This window comes from Agelaius phoeniceus, chromosome 1, assembly GCF_051311805.1.
Source record: "Agelaius phoeniceus isolate bAgePho1 chromosome 1, bAgePho1.hap1, whole genome shotgun sequence".
Taxonomy (NCBI): domain Eukaryota; kingdom Metazoa; phylum Chordata; class Aves; order Passeriformes; family Icteridae; genus Agelaius; species Agelaius phoeniceus.
Genome location: NC_135265.1, coordinates 48,970,090 through 48,992,755, shown reverse-complemented (window position 1 = coordinate 48,992,755; position 22,666 = coordinate 48,970,090). Strand labels below are relative to the sequence as shown.

The 22,666-nt window shown below is 35.7% G+C and overlaps 1 protein-coding gene across 1 annotated transcript; it reads right to left on the bottom strand.

The window, feature by feature from the left end:
• Positions 1–6,530: 6,530 nt before the first annotated feature.
• On the bottom strand, positions 6,531–22,355 carry NME8 (NME/NM23 family member 8). The gene is made up of 15 exons (XM_054645122.2): positions 22,323–22,355; positions 22,172–22,229; positions 21,189–21,295; positions 20,089–20,160; positions 18,945–19,061; positions 17,988–18,054; positions 16,691–16,767; positions 15,341–15,433; positions 13,437–13,582; positions 11,981–12,159; positions 10,295–10,439; positions 9,372–9,476; positions 8,515–8,663; positions 7,347–7,491; positions 6,531–6,753 (listed from the first exon to the last, which is right to left on the bottom strand). The coding sequence occupies exons 1-15, from the start codon at positions 22,353–22,355 to the stop codon at positions 6,531–6,533; spliced, it is 1,716 nt and encodes a 571-aa protein (XP_054501097.1).
• Between the last annotated feature and the right edge of the window lie 311 nt (positions 22,356–22,666).

Here is a 22,666-nt window from a genome sequence, read left to right as displayed (position 1 = left end):
TCAGCTTTGTTCCTATTAATGAGCTTCTCAAAGCAACTGGCTATCTGCAGTTTTTCTTATCAGAAAGTAACATTTACTCTGAAAAGAGTGACAGGAAAACAGATTTTTATATTTATGTGTTAAGTTTACTGACTTAACATTTTCTGTATGAGGTATTAGAACAACAATGGTGATATAAATCTAATCAATATAACTCCAAGGTGGCATTTGTGCTATTCCTTCTGAGGTGTACTTCAATGAGGCAGCATAGACAATACATTCTGATTTCATTTTCATGTAACACGCAAGAAGATCACCAACGTTAAGATCAGAAGAGCTCATGATAGATGCCTGAAAGACCTTCCAGATTTCCTGTAGGAAGACTAAGAACTTGTCAATTCTGGTAAAATGAGGATTTTTATAATAGGAGCAGTTCTACATCAGAAAAAAAAAAAAAGGAGTTCTGTGTAGATTATCATAAGGAATAACAATTGGTCATACCAGTATGTTGATCTTTGCCATGACAAAAATTCCAATGAAATTTGCATGTGTGAAATTCACAGCAAAACATGCTGGAGTGATTCTGGTAGCAGAATCATACTTGGTAATTTGCTAACGTGAATTTGGGACATAGATGCCAAGTTACGATGTTTAAGACAGACAGACACAAGTGTTACAAGAAAATGGAATAATAGCATATAGAATAATTTGAGGGGGAAACCAAACTAAATGGTCATTGTTGAGCTTTGAGTGTAGCACTACTGGTAATTCTGGGCAGGTGCAGTACTTTGTTGACATGGAACACCTGCAGAATTAGATCTAAAATTTATTCCAGGTGCCAGGAATGCTGAGCATATATAGGATATGTTGACTTTAGTAGGATTATGTGTTTGACATGTCTAAAAAAACAGACTACAAACTTAGGTGCTTAAATACAGCCTATAGGTGGAACCTTAATCATGTTCAGTGAAATGGAAGAACTGAAATGGAAATCAAAGAAGACAGAATTTCACTTGCAGGTGACTAATTCAGGTTTGAAAATGCTGACTTAAGTAAGCATGATCTAAAAGGTTGGAAAACTTCTGAAATAGTTTTATGTACTCTGTAGCAGGAGTTCTTAAGTTTTGATTACCTATTGGTCCCAATTTCAAGTACCCCAATAAATGTATATGTAGTTAGCCATTAAAGAATGAGTGACACTCACATCAATGTGATGTTGAAATAACAAATACTGAAGTCATGATATATCACTTCAAGAAATTTTATTGTGAACATAGTCAAATGTGGTGTTTGTTAAATGAAATTTTTGGAGCAGCTACCTAGACTCCACAGCAACATCACATATTATTTTACAACTGTTAGAATCAAACTTATTTTTTCGTTTTGTCCGAGGAAAAAATGTACAAATTATTTTCTCCAGAGAATTGTCACCATTCCTTCTCTGAGTTGCTGTCATTAGATTGACCATTCCAATACGCTGGAATAGACATGGATGCACCAAGCCAGGTGTTTCCAAACTCCTTCCAAACATTTTTATGTATACTTTATGCTGACTAACTTTCAACCTAATATGGTAAAAATATGGAGGAATGAAAGGCAATACAACAAAAAGCAGGGGATATCATAATACAAAGAACAGACATACAAGGGATAAATTAATAAGGTAGTGTGTTTTTCCAAAACCATTTTTTCCCATAGTTTAAGAAGCTATAGGTCAACTCAATTTAGCACTAATGCAAATCATTCAATTTTGAAAATCCCCTATGATTATTAACTCCCTGTGAAGTTATCAATTGCCAGCTGAATCTAGACCCAGAACATCCGCACCCTCCTGCTTCCCTTCCCTTCCCTTCCCTTCCCTTCCCTTCCCTTCCCTTCCCTTCCCTTCCCTTCCCTTCCCTTCCCTTCCCTTCCCTTCCCTTCCCTTCCCTTCCCTTCCCTTCCCTTCCCTTCCCTTCCCTTCCCTTCCCTTCCCTTCCCTTCCCTTCCCTTCCCACAAAATAGGTGTTGGAGCAGTGAGGGCTGTTTGAACAGGCAAATTCCTCCCCAGAGGGTGCAGTCCCCACCTCTGCTCCCTCTGGCATGTGGCTAAAGGTCAGACTCACCTCTTCTCCTGCACATCCATGGCCATGTGTAGCCATTGCTGTGCTGGTGCACTCCAGCACTGGAGTCGTGAAACCTCCATTCAGCAAAGGGAGGCAAATAGTTTGCTGATGGGTGAATGTAATTATTCTAACCATTTAAAGATGAAAAACAATTAAGAGGCCAAATTCTTGAAGTGTTAAATGGATTTTTTCTCAGTGTTGCTGCTAAGCCTTCTTACTGAGGGGCTTGGCATTTTTTTAATATAAAATAAAAATTGCCTGGAACACCAAACATATGCTTCTAGTGAGTTTCTTACTACCTCCCACACACATGTGCCCAGTTTAGTTAGAAGTGCCATTCAGTATTTTCACTGAATGTTCTAACCTCAGTTCCAAAAGAATGAAACCTGAAAAAATATTTACTCTAATTGTGAATGATTGGCACCATTTTAGTAGCTCACTGTAAATACAAATCAAGACTCTTTTATGAAACACATTTTTAAAAAACCTATAAACCTTCCTCCAACAAGACCTGAATGACCCGGTCACTTCAATTCAGTGTTGCAACTTTCGTCCAGTCAGGGCATATGACTGAGAAATACTTCCTAAGCAAATAAAAAGAAGATTTTCCTGTCCAAAATACTCAAACAGCTCTTAAATTCTTTTATCCAGAATTGTAACCTAGATTCCAAATGAATGAAACCTGAAAAAATATTTACTCCAATTATGCACAACCGACACAGGCCTTTTGGTTGTGCTTAGCAGTTGAATGTAAATGCACATCTGAAAATATTTCCTCAACCAGATTTTTATGGTAAGCTACATCAGCAGCAATTAATTTTGTAAATAAATATAATCCATCAATATGGGTCAAAAAACATTCAAAATTATGTTTTCATTTATAAATACCCCCACTCCCCAGTGATTTGCAAATAATTAATTTCTATAGGAGTGCATTACTTCTGATTAGAGCTAGCCAAGGCTTTCTGGAAAAATTGCGGTGAATTTCAACTTCTAACACTATATTTCATGTCACATGTCTGAAATTAAACCTTAAGCCTTATTGGAATTTAAACAGCATTTCAAACTTGTTTTTGGATATGCAGTCAATTTGAGGGCTTCCAGGTAATCTATTAATATTAGATTGGTTCCTGCTGCTGCCAAAAGTCTGGTGGATAAACCACTATGGAAATGAGCATAAAACAAGGGAAGGCAACACTCCTTTTCTCTAGATGGGGATATTAAGATCAAGCCCCAAAAGTACCTTAAATATATCAGGCAGTCTACACCCAGATAGAAGGTTAATGGTTGTATCAGAGTAACCAAGAAATGCCCCAAACAGAACACCCTAAGTATTTTGATTACTCGTGGTTACAGTGTGATGAAAACTATAATTTGTACATAATCTGAAAACTTCAGTATGTATTCTCTGAGCAAGGTAACCAGAGAGCTGATAATTTACTCACAAAGAGCTGTGGATAAACTGAAGAGATATTTGAAATGTCTGACTTGCCAGTGCAGTTCATTCAGCAGTCAGAGCAAAGGCAAAATAGTGGTACAGAGCCACAAGCTGATTGACTCCATCTTCTTGGCAGGGAAAAAATGTTTTTTCTCGACTTGTCTTATTTTTTATGTAGTAATTCAGTACAAAATCTCAGAACAATCAGACATACTTATTCTTCTAAAACAGTATTTTAAGATTTATGACCCGCTTGTTTATCATTCTAAACTGAAACAGATCTTTAATATAGTCTTTAGTGTCAGGTTATGATTTCATTAAAGTTCCTAAACAAGGAAATATGTGGTTTGTGGTACAAATAAACATGCCCTGTGGTTCCATTTCTCTCCTGCTGGGACAAAAATCAGAAGAATAATTATGTTATCTTTTGTTAGTCTTGGAAGAATTATAATCAAATCTTTGCATCACCTAATTCTATGATGAATGACAAGATGTTTTCTAAATAAACAGTTGTAAAGGCCACATTCTCGTTTGAACTGGCATTTAGATATGAGCTAAACAGACACAGTCAGACTTTCTGTAAGTTTTATATGCAGCAGTTTTGTGTAAATTTAATTGCAGGAAGATTTTTATCTGTGAGACTTCATGGAGTTTATGTTGGAACAGAGTCCTCCTGACTCTATAAATCAAATAATTGCTGATCCCACCAGAAATGTTCAAATTCTTAAAAATTACATCCATGTCTATATCACAGTAATATAATTTTCAAAGTAGAGCGGATGGCAGTTTAAATAATGTATGCAATACCTACAGGGTGAGTTAAATTTTTAAAGAGACAAAGCAATCTCTTAAAATACTGACAGTATTTTGATTGCCATTCTTTTGAATGCATATTTTGATAATTGCACAAAATCTACAATCTTCTGTTCTCGAAGATATAAAAGCTTTGCAAATCTGAATCTCTTAATCATCTGAATGAAACAGTTATGTTTGATATTTTAAGATGCATCTGTTAAATTTCTCCTTTCCAAATCTTCTAGAAGACTTCAAGAACGTATTTAGGAGAAGAAGATGAGCATTAATAAATGAAATGTTCCCACATTACAGTTTGGACTTGGATACTTGGGCAACATGAAAAAAACGTCACAAATCTATGCATAATATTTCAATGGAATCTACTGGATCACTTTATTCAAGCATAAAACAGGGATTGTAATTGACACACATGAATATGGAACCCCAAATAGACAAAATAGTTCAACATCCAATAGTTAAACCAAACTGACAAAAATTTACATTGTTTAAGAGTGATGTGATGTAATATAGAGGATAATAGTTAAGCAAGGGCAATAACTTGGTATACGAAATGTCACCATACTTAAACAGGCAGAGGCAGAGCTATGGTACCCTCAGAGCAAACTGAAATTTCTCACACCAGAGCAATAAGTGATTCACTATATTCATAACCCCTGTATGATACTTATCAAGCTCTTTGGTTGTGAACTTCCACCAGACATGTTATGGACTCTTAATAAGATATAAAAGCACATGCTGTTTTCAACATTTCTGCTCCTGTCACCTCATAAACTTTCACCTTTGTATTTGTCCCACTGGTTGAGAAGCCATTAACTCCAGCAAAGATCTGAGGAAATGAGCTGAATTGATGTATGCGAAATTGCACTACTCAAGCAATCTGCTCTTTTGTGAGGCAGCTTCTTGGTTTAAAGTACAGCATGCCAGGACCCAAAAGACCCAGAGTGCTTAAATAATGCCAGGAAGAACAGTTTTAATGAGTTTTTGAAGTAAATAAGAAGCCAAAGATCATACAGCAATCCTGAAGTATGTTTCTCAGAACTCACCTCTGTGAGGCAACATATAAATTCTGCACTAATTGCAAGCTCCTACAGGCTAGCAGCCTCAAGCTGAGTTTGTGGCAGTAAAGCAGCTGTAGGTGAAAATGGGCCACCAGGAGATTGCTCAGTCCAACTTCTGCTGGAGGAATGTCTATAATAACAAATGCCCCATCACAACAGAAATATTTGTCAGGAAGGTCTTTATAGCAGCTAGTTTAGTAAATATGATAGGAACAATAAAGAAAGTATGAGAAGGAGTTAATTCTAGACTTCACACTTAAAATCAACGATGCAAGTAAATTGCTTTAAGTGAATGCCATTCTTTAGAACCTCCACCTTCAACAGACTTAGACAACAAATGTGAGAATACATCAGCTACAGAATAATATTTGTGTTCTTCATGAAGGCCAGCCAAGTTAGACTGGACAGGATATGAACTCACTAGTTTGGCAAGGAGGTACGTGTCAAGAATAGCTGTTATGTAAGAGCTGGCTTTATATTTTAGTTCTTCTGATGTATTTGAATTAAGTAAATGGGCTGGAAAGGACCTTTTAGTTTATTATCCTACCTGTGACAGTAATCTTTAGAAGATATTTAGGAAAAGGATGAATAAACAATGCAAATGTTTTTCAGGGTCCTGAGGGAATCAATAGACCTTAACAGCCCAGAGCAGTCTCACCAGGGATGCACACACATGCAATTGGCCAGTGGATCCAGGAGCCCAATTTGGCTCACATTTGGAACTGCAGAACTCAATCCACATCACCATTGGTCGTGTCATTAATGGTGTTTTAGCCACCTACCTTGACCCTTGTCCTTTTTAAGATAGCTATACAGAAAACACTGGAACTATTGGAACTATTTAGAATCCTGGAACTATTTGAAACACATAAATCTGTTAAAATGATAAAAGGAAAAACATCTACTAAGCCTACATAAAGAAAAAATTACTAGTGCCAAACTCCTAGCAGATGTTACTTGTTACCTTGCTATGTTTTGCAATATGGAAGAGCTGATAACAAAACCTTCCCAACTAAAATTGGATGGACTCTGAAGAAAAATAAGTGTGTTTATGTAGTCTTAAATATAGTGGTTGGGTAGAGAAATCCATCTAATTCCATGAATATCAATTTTCAGAGGCTGTCTCTTAATTGTTTAGTCTGCATCCAGCTCTCCAAATACAAACTGAATGCTTCTCTCTGCCTGTTCTATATCAGATGAACCGTGAACAGCATTAGCCAAAATATCGTGTGCAAACTGAGCCCTAATTGATTCAGGACAGGTCTTCTTTGCCTCTTCTGGATCGGGTGGACCCATTAGTTTCTTCCATTCTTCCACAGCATTTTCCTTTGATAAGACCATTATCACTGATGGACCCCTGTAAAATCAATATAAAGAAATCTCTTAAACTATTCTGAGATTTCTGAGATGCAGACTTAGCTTTAATGTCAGAGGTACCATGAAGGGTTATAATAAGCATTGAACTATCTTAATTTTATTAAACTGCTTAAATGATAAAATTTGTTTCTGCATGTTTTGTTTAAGGAAAAATCCCATAGTTGAAAGCCAAAGAGATTGTGATGATCTGATATTTGGATTTGGACTTCTTGTCCAAAAGGCATTCTCACCCAATAATTTCTGAAGCAAGACAATACATACTGTTTTTATCAACTGTACTAACAATATTATGAGGAAAATATTTGTCCTGCATGAGGAGAAAAAAGATCCCATTGGAAAGCAGTTCCCTTTCAGGGAAAATAAAATCCAAAATAAAACTATCCATAAGTTTGAAAGAATTTTGAATCTCCCTTTTAAAGGAAGAGTATTATTTGCTAGAAGCCACTAAACTTGCCAGAAAGAGTGACAGGTTGTAAAATCCTTGCACCAGTTATGGTGTAGCATGTCTTGTTGGCACTGTAGCAAGTGTGATGTGTACTTACATACCTCAGTACTGTAAACCAAGACACTTACTGTGTCATAAAATTCACCAGGTCATCAAAAAAGGGTTTTCCTTCGTGATCCTTGTAAAAGTGTAAAGCCATTTCCCGAGTTAAAGCTTGTTCTTTTACCTTCGAGATGCTAAATCCAGCCTCTTTAACTTTTTTCATAATTTCATCTAGGAGAGTGACAAACAAGCTCATTTTTGATTTGAAATGGTTTAGATGCAAAAAATGCAAACCCCAAACACCCAAACTTCAAAAGTTTCAGAAAATACTGGATGCCTTCTAAAAAAAATCACCAATAGCTATTAGAATTCTTCTTACAATATCAAACCAAATATGGACAACATAAGAAACACTTCAACAGTCCTCTAAAATAGGCAGAAACCTATGTCACTGCATTATCCATCTTGATGCATGTATCAAACACAGATTTTAATAAACTATGCCAATAGCATTCACTGTTATTTCTCACATTGAACAGAATGTGGACTGTAGTTGTAAAGCTGTATCAAACATCAGCTGGCTGGCCAAAAGCAATCTGGATTTTCACAAGTGGGGAAGATAGACTCACAAAAGCCAAGGATGAATTAGCATTAGAAAGACTACCAAAATTTTTTAGGAGAGAATAGAATAATGCTAAGTTGGGGGTTTAGGTAGAGGATTTTTAAAGAGTGGCAGCAAACATGCTTAGGGCAAGATTCTGAATTGTGCATAGTGCTCTTTTTATTTTGATTTTTTTCTCCTTATTCCCTTAGACTAATGGTAAGTTAAATCAAGGATGGGAATGCATCTAACTGAGCAATGACCCCTTTTGAGTCAGTAGAGATACCTGCCTGAAATAAGTAATACAGGTTTGGCTAGTGTCTCTCTCCTTTGACTAATAAAGATGCTGGGAAGGTAGTTTGCAGAAGTAAGGCTGGGCCTTAAACAGTTCAACTTAGCTAGGAACTCTTTTTCTTTAATTCATCACTATTCTAGTGAAGAAAGACCCGTAGGCAGCTTAAGCAAAAGAAATGTCACATTTGAGATCTCGATTAGAATTATGCAAGCCATGTAAAAGAATTTCTCTGCACAGAAAATGTACTTCAGAGAATCAGAAGAATGCATTTGATGTGATTTACTCTAGTGTGCATTGCTAATCCTTTGCAGAAATGATTGCATCACTAGATACAGCCCATGCTTTCTAAATGCCTTACCTTTATGAGTAGCTGCATCAGGTTTGATTAATGCAAAGGTGTGTTCCTCAGGGAAGAAGAACTTTAGTTCCTTCTGAGCATCGCTGGGCGTAGAGCTGCCATGCAGCTGGTTGATAGGTAGATGTTCAAACGCAAACTGTGCACGCAGACTAAGAGTCATTAAAAGAGGGAAGTTACTTAATAGCCATTTTGAGTTCTGAACTATAATTAGCCTCAAACCAGGGAATATAAATGACTGCTGATTTTGAAATCTGAAATATAAACACCCTCCCTACCAACACTGGTGTTGTTGTATTTCCAAGAAATACAACACTTACAAAACCACTTATTAATGAGATGGCACTTCTGTCAGCAGCAATTAAGGTGATACCATTGCAGTTTTCTAAAGCAATGTGAGAAGCAGGCAGAACTAAGGTGTCTGTTTATAAACTGTGTAGGAGAAACTTAGTCACAAACAAAATATTCTACTGATGCAAAGTTTTCAATAAGCTACAAGAAAATCTTCGTGGTATTTCAAGAAAAAATAATGGTGGTATTTTAAGACCTCCTTCCCCCCCCCCATTAAGAATATGTATTACCAGCATTTTTTCTCTGGCTCAAGAGTTCCCCTTTCAGTTCATTGCTCTTTTTAAAACTCAGATTTTAATTCTGTTTAGCAGCCATTATATCTCAAAAAATGCTGAGGTTCCTATGTGTAATACACTACTACCTTCAAGAAAAGCTTAAAAAATTGCAGAAATGCATATCTGTTTCCAGATGGTGGCACTACAGTTACACTAGTTGGAATGTGGAGTGAGATGAGAAATGTGAGGGTAAGTTGAAAGCTGTGAATGATGGTTTACTTCTGTGACTATTACCTCTCTGGATTTTCCTTAGCCTCTTCAAGGATCTTTGGGCCTAGTAAACTTCTCCAGTGTGCTACAGCATTTTCTCGTGTTAGAGCCAATATAAGAGTTGGACCACTGTACAAGGGGAAAAGTAGCATTAAAACAAAACAAAACACAACAAAACAAACAAAAAAAAACCCCAAGCAAACAAACAAAAAAACAACGACAAAAAAACCAAACAAAAACCCAAACTCTTGGAACTTTTAAAAAGTAATTTGATTATATATAGCCCAGACTAGGAAAATGAGCCCCAGTATTGGGGGACTTTAAAACTGATCTGATTGTTTAAACAGGTACAGACTGATAAAAGCTTATGGGGCTTAAATATGAATTTAAATTGCAAAGTTACTGTGTTTTGTCACAATGGCAAGACAGAGAAAGACTGATCATGCCCCAGCCATGAAGGGAATATCCAAACATGATTTATTTCTCTTCCCCAAGTTATCTAGCACATAGCCGGGTTGAAGATTTCAGAGCTCTCTTACAGACAACCTAAATGCAGCCTTTTCAGAGCAGACCTAAACTGTTTTCACTCAAATCAGTGGACTTGGCCACTGAGACATCATACATACAGCAATATGGGACAGCTAGTAACTTTTAAAGGCTTGATTTTTTAATTTGTTGTACTTGGAAATTATTCCATTATCTGCAGCTATCTGTTCCTGTTTTGTGTTTTACTGAACTTTTAGACACATGTATCTTGGAGCCATGTATTATCCAGGAAGTATTCAACACCAGGTTGGATGGGAGTCTGAGCAACTTATTCAGGTGAAAGGTGTCCCTGCCTGTGGCAGGGGGTTGGAACTAGATGGGCAATAATAATCCCTTCCAACCCAAACCATTCTGTGAGTCTCTGATTCAACAATTATTAAATGTGAAAATTTCAATCTTACCTGGTCATTTGCTCCAGAAAGACTGGGAAGTAGTCCTGATCTACATGCTCTTTGTAAAATGTACGTACTTGCTCCTCAGTTAGAATTATTTCTTTCTGCATTGCTATTTGGAAACCATCGTCCTGTATCCTTTGAATGATGGAATCTGTTAAATATATTTAAATAATGCTAAATTGCCATCCATTCATTCATTTGAACACTTGTAGAGAAATGACACGGACTTTTCAATGATAATGTTAAATTTTTTATGGGTGAATTTGTTTCCTCACTCAAGAACAGGAAACTAATTTAAAGCAACTGCTAGGAGGAATCACTAGTTGCCTGGACATTCAGAAAATTGATCCTCTTCATATTTAGTCTTTCTCATGCTTAAAAAGTCTTGGTAGGAAATCCTGACTGAGAAATATGATACATGTTACTACCAGCAAAAGAAGGTCTAAGGAATTTGAATAGGTGAAATGTTTATTTAACTAAGTCTTATAAGGCCACATGGGTAAGTAAGCAGTATTTGGCACAAGTCAAAATTACCTACAAAATTAATGTGTAATTACTTGAACACGAACTGCAGAACTGCTGCTCTAAGCAACATGCTAGACAACCATAAGTGACATAAATTCACAAGGAAATATCAAAATTGTAGTCTTTCAGCTCTCTGCACATAAGATTGCTCAAGTACAGTGATTCTCAAGTTAGAAATAAAAATACTATCTGAAATCTAGGAAGAAATGTAAATATATGAGGACAAAAGTAAACTTGTTTGGATGAAGCTTCATGTAATGGGGTAGATTTTTAAATTTAATCTGTAGAAATGCTGTCTGTTTAGAACTGCCTTGGAGCAGCACTGCCTCATGCAGCGTAGAACATCTTTGGTTGGATATTTTCCCCCTTGCCATTGATTTATCCTGAGTCTGCTATTCAAGAATATCAGCTACTTTATTATGGTGAGAAATCTAGTCCCTTATACTATATTTGAAAATACAAGCTTCTCAGAGAGGTCTTCTAGACATATTTCATCTGCAGAATTTCTTGAAAAATTAATTGAAGGAACAAAAAATCATTGACATTTGCATTCTCAATATATGAAAAACATTAACTGTAGGAGTGTGCCCCCTGTTGAGGGAGTGACAAAACTATCCTTTGTCCCCTCAAAAAGGAAAGAAGCCCAGAAGTTTCTTTCGTCAATTAGGTGAAAAAGCCACCTCATAGGCGTGGGGGACTTCACCTCAAACTTAAGGATATCCAATTGGACAGGAGCTAAAAAGTCACTTCTGGGCAATTTACTACAAAAAGAAATGAACAAAGAAACTGATCACTTTTGTGAGGTGTTTTACCGGGAGCAAGAATCTCTGGCACCTGGCTCGGTTTTTCTCTGTTATTTTGCCTTTTATGAAACCTTTTTGTTTCCAACACTGCAACACAAGCCACCCTTCTGATTTTTATGCCTCCAAGGGTAGCTGAGCTATCTTGGGTGTGTTATAGACCTCCAAGAGCCTATAAGACCCGGCTCGAGGAGGCTCCTATAACAATTAACCTCATAACTTCATTCCAAAGATTACTCCTGGCCTAATGCTGGAGAGATGGTATAACTGAAAAAAATATCATTAATTGAGTTAGAATTTATAATTCAAAATTCAAATATGAGAGCTTTATATACCCTTGATAGAAAATGCAGTTATTAACACTTACTTCGCCTTTCCTTCAAGAGAGTAGGTCTAATTATGGCCAAAGTCCTTTCAGCGTGATGTCCTCCCTCCTCAATATGAAAATTTGGGAAAAAGAAGGCAAGCTGTCTGCTGGCATCTTCAATACTGTCTTGCACATCACATAAATTTACCAGACTCTCAGTTTCCTTGAGTGGTGCCAACCTGATGAAACATGAAGTAATACAGTGTTTAAGTCACTGCTTAGTGTTAACAAGATGAATTTTTGAAGACGTACTTTCTTAAAATTTAGTGAAACATAAGAATAGAATGTAAAACTAAGTTTTTATTAAATTCAGATTCATGAGTAAAGTAACATTTCTGAGAAGAGAATTATTAATCTTCTCAAAAAGTGCATGATCATGTGCTCTGAAGGAGAAACTGCAGCCAGGTCACTTTAACAATTCCCCTCTAGCTTATCCAAAACAGTTTCTCTGTTTCATGAGATAGAATTACTATTGACAAGTGTACAGTGTATAACAAATGATCAATAGAAGTCTTGTGCTTAATTTACGTACCGCATGATCATAAAAATAATAGCACTACAGAGTTGTTGACAACAGAGACACTTCTCATTTTTTCTTGCCTGTTTGTTTAGCTGTGTAAAAAAAGTCCCTCTTGGCCACTTGTAGAAAATGCAGTGTTCCCAGCTGTACTTAATTAATGCAGAAAGGGATGCAGCAGGCATTGACAAAAATGTCAATTACAAATAACAAATTAATTTTTGGACAAAGTATTTAAGCTCATGTTGCGTTAAGTAAATGTCTAAATATAAAACTTGATCTGATATTTGAATTTTTGTGACTACTCTATTGTCTGAGGCTGTGTATACAACTATCATCCTTTAAATTCTCCTCAAGCCCTTGGCATAGAAGAAAAACACATATTTCAAGATACCATGGTTGTGAACAGCTAATCCTTACAAATTTTTTCGCATCTTGGACCAGGGTGGGGACACCAACCCAGTATGCTTCCCCTTCTCTGCTTGCTTTTGCAGTGTTCCCAGGGAGAAGAGCATGTCTCAGGTGTTCCCTGGTCTGTCCTGGGCCATATCTACAGCTTCCCAAGGGACAAGGGGATAAACATGGGAAAGAGTGCAACCTTCAGTGCAAGCAGTGCAGGGAGTCCCGTGGCATGGGTGAACCAGAATTGCAAGGGCTACATCAGCTTTGAAGTGTGTCATTGTTCCCGTTGTTCTGAGAACCCACTGAAGGTGAGTTCAAAGAGATCAATGACCTTGGCTTGTCATCTTTAACTGGGAAGCAAGGAATTTCTGAATTCCCATGAGGACTAGGGCTGCATCTCTAGTGGTGGTCCTGTGGACTGCCTGCTCCCTGGACCTGCACACGTGGGCACACCTGCATCTGTAGGAACATGCCTTGGCTTATGGTGTGCTCTGAACACTGACTGAATCATAGATACACATTTTCACTGGTACTTACTTGACTGGCTCCTCAGGCTCACCAGACTCATTTGTTTTGTGTAGTTCTATCCAATGGGGAATAGCACCAGTTGCTTCTTTTTTAGTGATTATCAAAACATGGCATGGTCTACTCATCATGAATTGAACGAATGCATTAAAGTCAGGCTAAAAAACAAAATTTTCCCCCCTATGAACTCTGAGTTTGTCATTAGAAATGAGACAATTATACTTTTAAAGTAACTCATACATTCCTGTTCCTGAAACTGGCATTCACATACATTCCTCAGAACTCTGATATATTGTTTGGGAATATTTTTTTATCAAGCATTTGAGACAACATTATCAAATGTCCAAAAAGAAAGTCAATTGAGATAAAGAAAGTCATATAAATGCTTTAAACAAGTACTAGATGTTCTTCCAGGTTAAAATGCAAATGACAAGAATGAAGAAAATTATCTAGAAATTCAATGTGATCACTTGCTATGCTTGTATTACAGCATGTAGTGTGACATAAGAAACTGCAATCCAGTTCCATGAATAATTTTTGAAACTAAAAGTCATATAGCTGGCTATAAATATAGAACACTGAGCTGTTTGCAAGACATTTGTAGGCTCTCCCTTCATTTCCTTTGCCATGTGCTTTTCACTTCTTCAGTTTCAACTTACAATCCTATAAAAGTATATTTCCATCAGAAAAATAAGTTTTGAAACTTATGGTGTGAATTGTTAATTTTATTTCTTTTTTGTATGCCACCTTTTTCTTGGGGATATCTGTTCTCCTTTTAAATATTTGACTAAATCCTTATCAGCCAGCATCATGTCATTGCATATGATAGTTTTTTCCTTTAGTAATACAAGGATGAAGTATTCACATATATGCTTTCAATTCATTGCTTTTCTTTTTCACTTATCTTCACATCTATGCATATTCTTAACCCATTTCCCAAGATGAACAAACTAGTCTCAAATTTGGCTGCTATTCCCATGAAGATGAATTACTTTTACCTCTGTGTCAAAATTGCCTCTGTCTAACCTACAATCCCAGCTTTGCTAAAACCAAGCTCTTCATGGTTTCTTACAAGATCTCTCCATTACTTCCTTTTTAACCCATCCTTCTGAAGAGTTAATTTTAGTTATCACACTGCTGGAAAATATGACCATATCCAGGTTCCAGTTTGCTAGACCACTGCCATATAATGGTGGACAGCCTAATTTAATTATTTTCTTGAACTTTATATCTGTCTTTAGCTATTTTTTGTCCCCTAATATAGGACAAGGCACAAAAAATTAATAGATTTTGGCTGAGATGCTTTCCCTCTCTGCCTGTGCACATATTTATTCTCAGAACAACCCCATGATAAAATCTAGAAAGAAAAAAAAAGTATAATATGTAATATAATTTATTTTCTGGCTGGAATAATATATGTCAAATAGATATACACTCTCACATAGATGACATTGGATTTTGGGTTTGTGCCATATTTCAGCACCTAATAGCCAAGGTCAAGTAATTGCAGAAATAATCTAAACAGCATTCTAATTTTCTTTCCTACAAAGGTCACTAGGCCTGTCATAACACATTTTAAAATCAGTATAATTTTATTTTGATAAATATTGTTATAAATTTAGCTTCATGTCTAAGGATCATGCACATTTAGATAACAAAAAGAAGAAATAAATCTTTCAGTATTTAATTGGAGGCCATTTTAATTTGGTTGGAATATTAGACTGCTACGTAGTGATATTTATATGAGTCAGTGAAAAAAAGGGAGAGGGAATATATCTTTTTTTTACTTACTAAATCTACATTAATTCAGTTCTTCAATATACCTAAAATTTACCATACAGAGATTTGCAAGTACATCTAGGAACAACTACATGTTTTACCTGAGCCTTTCATTTATGTTTTTAGTTTGGTTTTACCTCGTCTTTATTCCGGGAGTAAAATACTCTGATTTGCTCTTCAGTAAGCATTCTCTCCTCATCTGCTTCAATGCCAAATCCTGCCTCTATAATCTGCAATTATTCACTTATTACTCAGGGGCATTTGAAAATAGATACATACAAAATCATATATTATTGTAAATCTAAAGATTGATTGGTTTTGGAAGCTAACTTAAATTTTAAATTCTCTGAAATATTCAAAATATAATCTCTATCTTTGTCTAAACTGAACTTCCAGCCTTTCAAAGCACTTCACTTCAGGATTACAATACCCCTAAGTTAGTGTTTGAGAAGAAATATAGTGCAGTTCAATGTATGAAGTACATTCATTCAAAAGTTAATGATCCCTTTTATTTCACATTGATTAAACTCCTTTGGATCACTGTGAGTGGTCAACATGCATCTTATGTTGCAAGAAATTATAAATTATATTGTAACCTTGGTAGTCACATAAATGTGCACTTGTTAACAGTTGTTGTATAAGGCTAAACTACTTGGCTTTAGAAACAGCAAATGAGAAAAAAATTAAATCTACTTTATGATTTTCTGTTTTGAGCTAGGTTACTGCACTAAATGCAAGCATTTGTGAGAGATGCACACATGACTTGCATCAAAGTTCCCAATCCATTGGTGTGAGGTTTGTACCATATACTGGTATTTTTACAGCCAAGGCAGTATCCAGCCCCAGTAGTGATGATACAACAAAATTCAAAATTAACCTGTATACCAGCACTCTGCTCTGTAAAAGCCCCTGTGGTGCTGCTGAGTGTTTTCAGCCTGCCCTGACAAGGCTGGCTGTGCATCCTGTGTTGGAGAACACACCTCATGAGCCAAGTAGCAGCTGCTCCAGCTAAACTCTTTTCAAGCACTGCTTTTTTTTTTTCCTTTCTTTCTTTTTTTTTTTTTTTCCTTTACTGAACTTCCTTCCTTTTCAGCTAAAGTAAAGTAATTAAGTAATTGCAGAAACAACCCATATAGCACTCCGATTCCCTTTCCTGCAAAGGTCACTGTCCCTGTCATAATACTTATTAAAATTCTTTTAATTTGGTCTTGATATATATTGTCATAAGGCTTTTTATTTTTTCATAAGAGAAGCAATATGAACCAATGTCTAACCTCTGCTGGCATAGAATATTAAAGCAATAGTATAGATTTGAATGTCATATTATTTCAGGTAAAAATTATTGTGCTATTATCATCCTTAGCAGGGAAGCTTTATCAGATTCTGTTCCAAAGTCTGGGCATAAATTAGGATCTACTTAACCTTACATTTTGCCATTATGTTTCTTAAATAAATAGAATAAATGAATATTTTAAAATTCTCTCTACCTTTTTTTTAATTTCTTCTACACGTCCTGCTAAGACATCATCAGGTTTTATAATTCCAACAGAATAAGTGAGTACTTCTGAAAAAGGGAAAAAATGATGTGCTAAGTAACATATACATCAAAATAAAGGGAATCATCTTTACTGGACCTGAAGTTTACAGTTAGGTGTTTGACTGTAGTTCAATCAGGTCCCAAAAATTGTAGAATAATTTAAGATAGTGATAATGGAAACAGCAGACTACTACTTGCTACCAATACTACAAACACTTAAGCAACTGCATGTGTTGAGGAAAATATTCCTGCCAAATTAGTGTTAGTTAGTGTTAGTGTTAGTGTATTACAGTGTCTGACAGATCCCCTAACCTGAAGCTGAACCTGAGCTAAAGCTCTGTTTTCTGATTTTCTATCATGTTTAGATTTTGGGGATTAATAAGTCTGTAGATAATTGCTAAATGATAATATTGTTCTCCTGGGTCTCACAGGGTTTATGAGAAAAAATATAGGCTAAAGCTGAGGTCAGGAATTTGTCAGGTGAACCATACAATTAAATAAAAAACCAAACCAAAACATGAAGAGGAAGGAAAAGGGATGCCATGACTGTGATCTAATGCCTCTCACAGGGAAAAGAAAAAGCAAGATCAAGAAGGAGAGGGTGGAGGAGTTTGTTCCATCTCAGGCTTATAGAATGGCATTCTCTGCATAGATAAAGCAGTAGGAACATTCAGTAACCATAGATAACAATAAAAATAGAAAAGATGTAGATCTCAGCTAATGAAAAACCTGAGATAAATCACAGACAGGACTTTTAAATGGGATGGTGCTTATTTTTCAATCTTTTTGGAAGCTTATCCTACTAGCATGGATTTATGTACTTTTAAAAATCTATTATTAAATCTAATCTGGTGAAAGAGTAATCTGAGAGAAGGCATGCCATTGTTTCACAGATTAACTCTTACAATCTTCTCAGGTTGGCCCCATCTTGGTATTCCACCTCAACAGAAGTACACTTCTCACACAGGGACTGTGTAGAAGTGACTTTCAGGCCTTAACTTTACACAGGAAAATTCCCTGGCACATCCCACTTCTGTCCAAAGTCTGAGGGTTGCCAGTGTGGGGGTGAAGATGTTGATGCTGACAGCCCAGTACATTAATTCCTTACAGAAGAAAGCTCAGTGATAGCATTTTGTTAACACACCCAAAGAAGGTCTATTAGTGCTAGACATAGACAATTATTAATCAAAATATATTCGTTCTCTTTCTTTCCGTTAACATTTCTAAAATACATCAAATATATTTACCTTCCTCTTCAACCTCCTCAGCAGACCCATCTGATGAACCTTCATCATGAAAAACGAGTTCTTCTACCTAAGGTAATTGCAAATGGAGTAAAAGTGCATCACCATTGCAAAAGCAAAGTCACCAAACACAGCTGTCACGTCTTTACAACACATTTATCTTAATTTTGCTACCCTGGAAAGCAAGCAATTCTTAGAAGGCCTTTGGTCAGTCTGATTTTCCTTAACTGAGTTTCTGTTTGTTAAAAAGCTCTTTTTTCTCTAAGTGGAGTTCTTTCATCTCCATTTAAACAAAACAAGCAATGAGACATGATTATTTCCCATGTCTTTGTTTTATATGATGCAGTTCCTAAGTTATATATAAACAATAGTCATGAAAGAAAAAAGACTACTAAAACATTTATGGGCTAGTGACATTTCATCCATCTCTCAATTTCTTGCATTGCTAGGCTAACCTGTCAATTTGTCAAGTTTATATAAAGTACCATAATGGAAATTTGGGGGTTCTGAGGAGAACAAGCAACAAGGGAGGATTGATGCTGCTACTGTGAATTCCAACAGTGGGACTTTCACAGTGCAGGCTATTGAGGTCAGACTGAGCTGTCCTTATGTCCTCGTGTTACCTGGAAGTCAGGAGTCAAAGGTGATAGAATACACTTGTTGAATGGCCTTTGTTTTTTGTAGCAAACTGGATTCATCAGGTACAGATCAATCCCCATGGCTTTGAGCAAACTGATCTAGTGAAAGGAGGGTTGAACTAGATGATCTTTAAAAGTGTCTTAGAACCCATATAATTTTACTTAATTTCTTAAAAAAAGGCACATCATATATGTAATTTTATTGTTAGGACCAAAATGCAAAAAAGTAGACATTATCTAAACACCATCATAGACATTTAGAGAAACAGTGTAAGTGCAATAAAAGTATACATTTATGCATAAGTATCTGGTCTGTGAGTACCTTAGCACGTTCCTTCTCTCCAGCTGCAATTTGCCTCTCTTCTTGCACTAAATCTGTTACTATCTTGGTTATGAGAGGAGCATTTACACCTTTCACCATTGCAAGAATTTTACCGTGCTGTTGAAGAGAAAATAACACTCTCAGGGACTTTTCATCACTTAATTTACACATTTACTTGAAATTTTGAAGCGTGCAATATCTTGCTAATTTTTTCCAGCTACAGAATCATTTCTTATGACCACTGAAGTGAATACCAAAGCTACTACTGCCTTTATTATTTCAGAATGAAACTTTTGTGCATTTAATTCCTTGATTCCTTCTTTACCAAATTTTCCATGTTTATTTCTAGGCTCAATGCTAATAATACAGTTGGAAACAAATGCAAATATGGATTTTATTTGTTCTTAATTTCTGTACCATGGAGTTTTCCATCTTTTTTTTTGTATGTGTGTGACTTTTCACTGCATTCTCTACCACATTCAGGTGCACAGTAGTGAAGCTAATGGTGACCAAAAATACTGCTAACATTTCTAGGCAGCATTCAGATTCAAACCTGAAAGAGTCCTGAAAGTGTCATTATCTTTGGTCCTCACTTATGGAAATTCAAATCCTGGCACCCTCAAGTTAAAACAACCCCCATCTCTTCTTAAGGGAACAGTCCTAGGAGAACCAGCTTTCTGTGTTCATCAGTGAGAGATAATAAATATATGATTAATTGCTACAGTTCCCCAAGTATGAAAACACAATTTTATCTCTTATCTTAAAAATCTTATAATGCCAGGAAATGTAAACTCTCTTTCCATGATGAAAACAGTGCATAAAATAATTTCAGTGTAACCACATGTAGGCACTTTATGTAAGGCAAACCTGGAAAACTTACCTGGACTTCTCACTATCACCAAAACAGTGACTACCAAAATTCTTCTGTGGCTGTATGTGCAACAGCTACAACAAAAATGTGCCTGAGGACCACCAGATTCAGGCATGGAAAATGGCTCAAGAAAACAACATCAGACAGTACCATCCTACATAATATAAAATGTAAAGATAGGATTTGTACAGCTTCACATCCATTTTAAAATCAATTGAAAAGTTAAGACAGAAGTAGGCTGCACATTAAAAGAAGCTGATGTGATGTACTTACAACACTAAAAAGAAACACAGGTTCACAGCTCCTCCTAAATGGTTTCAGAATTTCAATGTTGTCAACTTCTGCCTGAAGTCAGACAAAAACCATTATTTGCTCACATAAGTAAGTATGCATATATAAAGAAAACCTTTTTACTCACAGGAAGACCCCACTCTTAAATACTTTTGTGTTGCAAACTCAAACTGCAGTCCTAAATACAACTGACAGTCCTTATAGTGATGAAGAAAGAACTGTTTTGGTAATATGGGATTGTCCTCCCTTTGTATTACAGCAATTAATCATGGAAAAATATCTTCTCTTGATACTATTTTGTCATGTAGGTTATAATAGCATTTATAAATGAAGGAGTAGCCCATGTAGTCTTGATGGAAGAGCTTATCCAGTGTATTAATTTTTTTGTGAAATGCGGTCAACTGTAGGAAAGCACGTGAGATAGACTTCAAACATAACTCCCTGCCTTTTTCATGTATAAAAAATTCATGTTTTTTTCTGAAAAGTTCTTTCATCATGGAATTTTAAGTTTTCATGAACATGAAAAATGATGAACTTGGTCAACATCTTGGATAAACTGAGTCTTTGAAACAAATTTATCTACTTTAAATAGGAGGTATGATACACTCATATATATATATACTGCTAGTGTAAACAAATATTTTTACTACTACAGTTTTGTGATTTTTTTTTTAATTTCCCCCTTTTTGTTTTCTTAAAAATGAAATTAAAGTTAACATTTGCAAAAAAAGATACAACAGTTTTTCAGGGATGTTAGAATTTTAAACGCAATGGTCCTTAATGCAGAGACCTGAAACTAAAAGTCGTATAGTCTGGCATTTGAATATTTCTTCAATCTCATCAAGGAAAACAAAAGTTGTGGGATATCAGCTCTTTTTTATCATATCTTCTTACATATTTATTGCCATTTCTAATCTACTTCTAAACAAAGTTTTATGAGGACATATGCAGGGAAAGCAACCAGGCCAAAATTACGGCAACTCAGTATAAGGATAGTAAGATGAAAGCTCTGCATATGCAGATCAGAAGATATATTTAAATCTAAATGTGAATATGGTCACACACAGGATTTGTGTCCTTACCGCAGCAAAATGTAGCATATTGTCTTCACCAAAGTCGATCCTTAGTTTTCTCAATAAGTTCTGCACAGCTTTGCAAGGACCACACCAAGATTGATACACATCTATTACTAAAAGGTGATAGTTTGGAATTATAAACAGATGACTTGAGGAACTTATAAAATGAGACATTTATGTTTGCACTGAAGCAGCACTGGGAAGGCATTTATGTGGATCTCTCAGTCCTCTTCTAGACAATGAATGCACCATGAATTCATCAATGGATTCAGTGGATACATTACTGGATACATACTCTTTAATTTCAATTACTTTTGACATTGGAAACCTACTTCAGAATACTCTTTGAGATGATTAATCCAAAAAGCAATTTTTTTTCTCATATTTCTTTTGCTTTTATTTTCTCTTCTTCTTTCCTGCTGCTGGTTTTCATTCTTATCCTGCCTATTACTATCCCTCTGCAGATATGATCCTGTTACAGATTTTTTCCTTTTACCGAAAAACAGTTCCTAGGAGACCTAGGAGACAGTTATTGGACTAAATGAACTGAAAACTGGGAATAATGCATGTCATGGAACATGCCCTCTCTGGAAAGTTGCAATAATTATTTAATCTGTGAAAGATTTTACACACAGAAGCATCCAACTCCCTACCATAGAGAATACCATATTGGAAAGGTATTTTCTAATCATTGGTTACAGCAGTATATAAAAATAAGACTTAAATAAATATTATTTTGATGAGAATTTATCATATAAGATACTGTATATTCATAATTGTAATATATGATCTTAAAAGTCTTTTCCAAATGAAAGAATTTTATGGTTCAATGACTCTATGATATACCTTTATAAATATATATTAATATAGCCTTTCTTTAAAAGATATGGTGCTAGCCTTCTAGAGTATCTATTAAAGCTAATATATAAATATGAAAACATGCACATATGTCCATGAAAGATTAAAAAGAAAATATCAGCTGTTAGTACCTACTATACCCTTTATCTGCAGCATTTCATCCCACTGCTCTTGATCGGTTATTAAGGTCTGAAACAAAATTAATTAACATTTTAACATTCTAAAAAAGCAGAAAAAGCATCTATTTCCCTCTAAAGTTGTTCAAGTAATTAGGATTTATACCTGGAGCTGAACATCTTTCTTCTTGCCAGCCATTTCCCTGTGATTATAGGAAAAATATTGAAATCCAAAGCATATTTAAAGTTTTTTAAAAGACCACGTAACATACAGAACTGATTTTTATGGTTCTCAAAGTATCACTGCCTTCTGATTCCCTTTGCAATTAACTCAACTGAAGCCCCTACAATGATGGTAGCTAATACACCACTTTGGAATTCTGTGGAGAAATATGCAACTTGTTTGCAAAACCCACATGGCACAAGAAACAGAAGAAAATTTAGTATCTTAATCTGTTAGGGTGTGCAAAACTTTTGACCTCAATAATCTTTCAAGCTTATAATCACTCT

Coding starts and splice junctions, on each gene's coding strand:
- NME8 (XM_054645122.2), bottom strand. CDS start 22,355: ATGGCTGGCAAGAAGAAAGATGTTCAGCTCCAG. Junction 18,055..18,944: donor GAGAGAAGGAACGTGCTAAG/GTACTCACAGAC, acceptor CAATTACCTTAG/GTAGAAGAACTCGTTTTTCA. Junction 15,434..16,690: donor TAGAAGAAATTAAAAAAAAG/GTAGAGAGAATT, acceptor GAATAATTGCAG/ATTATAGAGGCAGGATTTGG.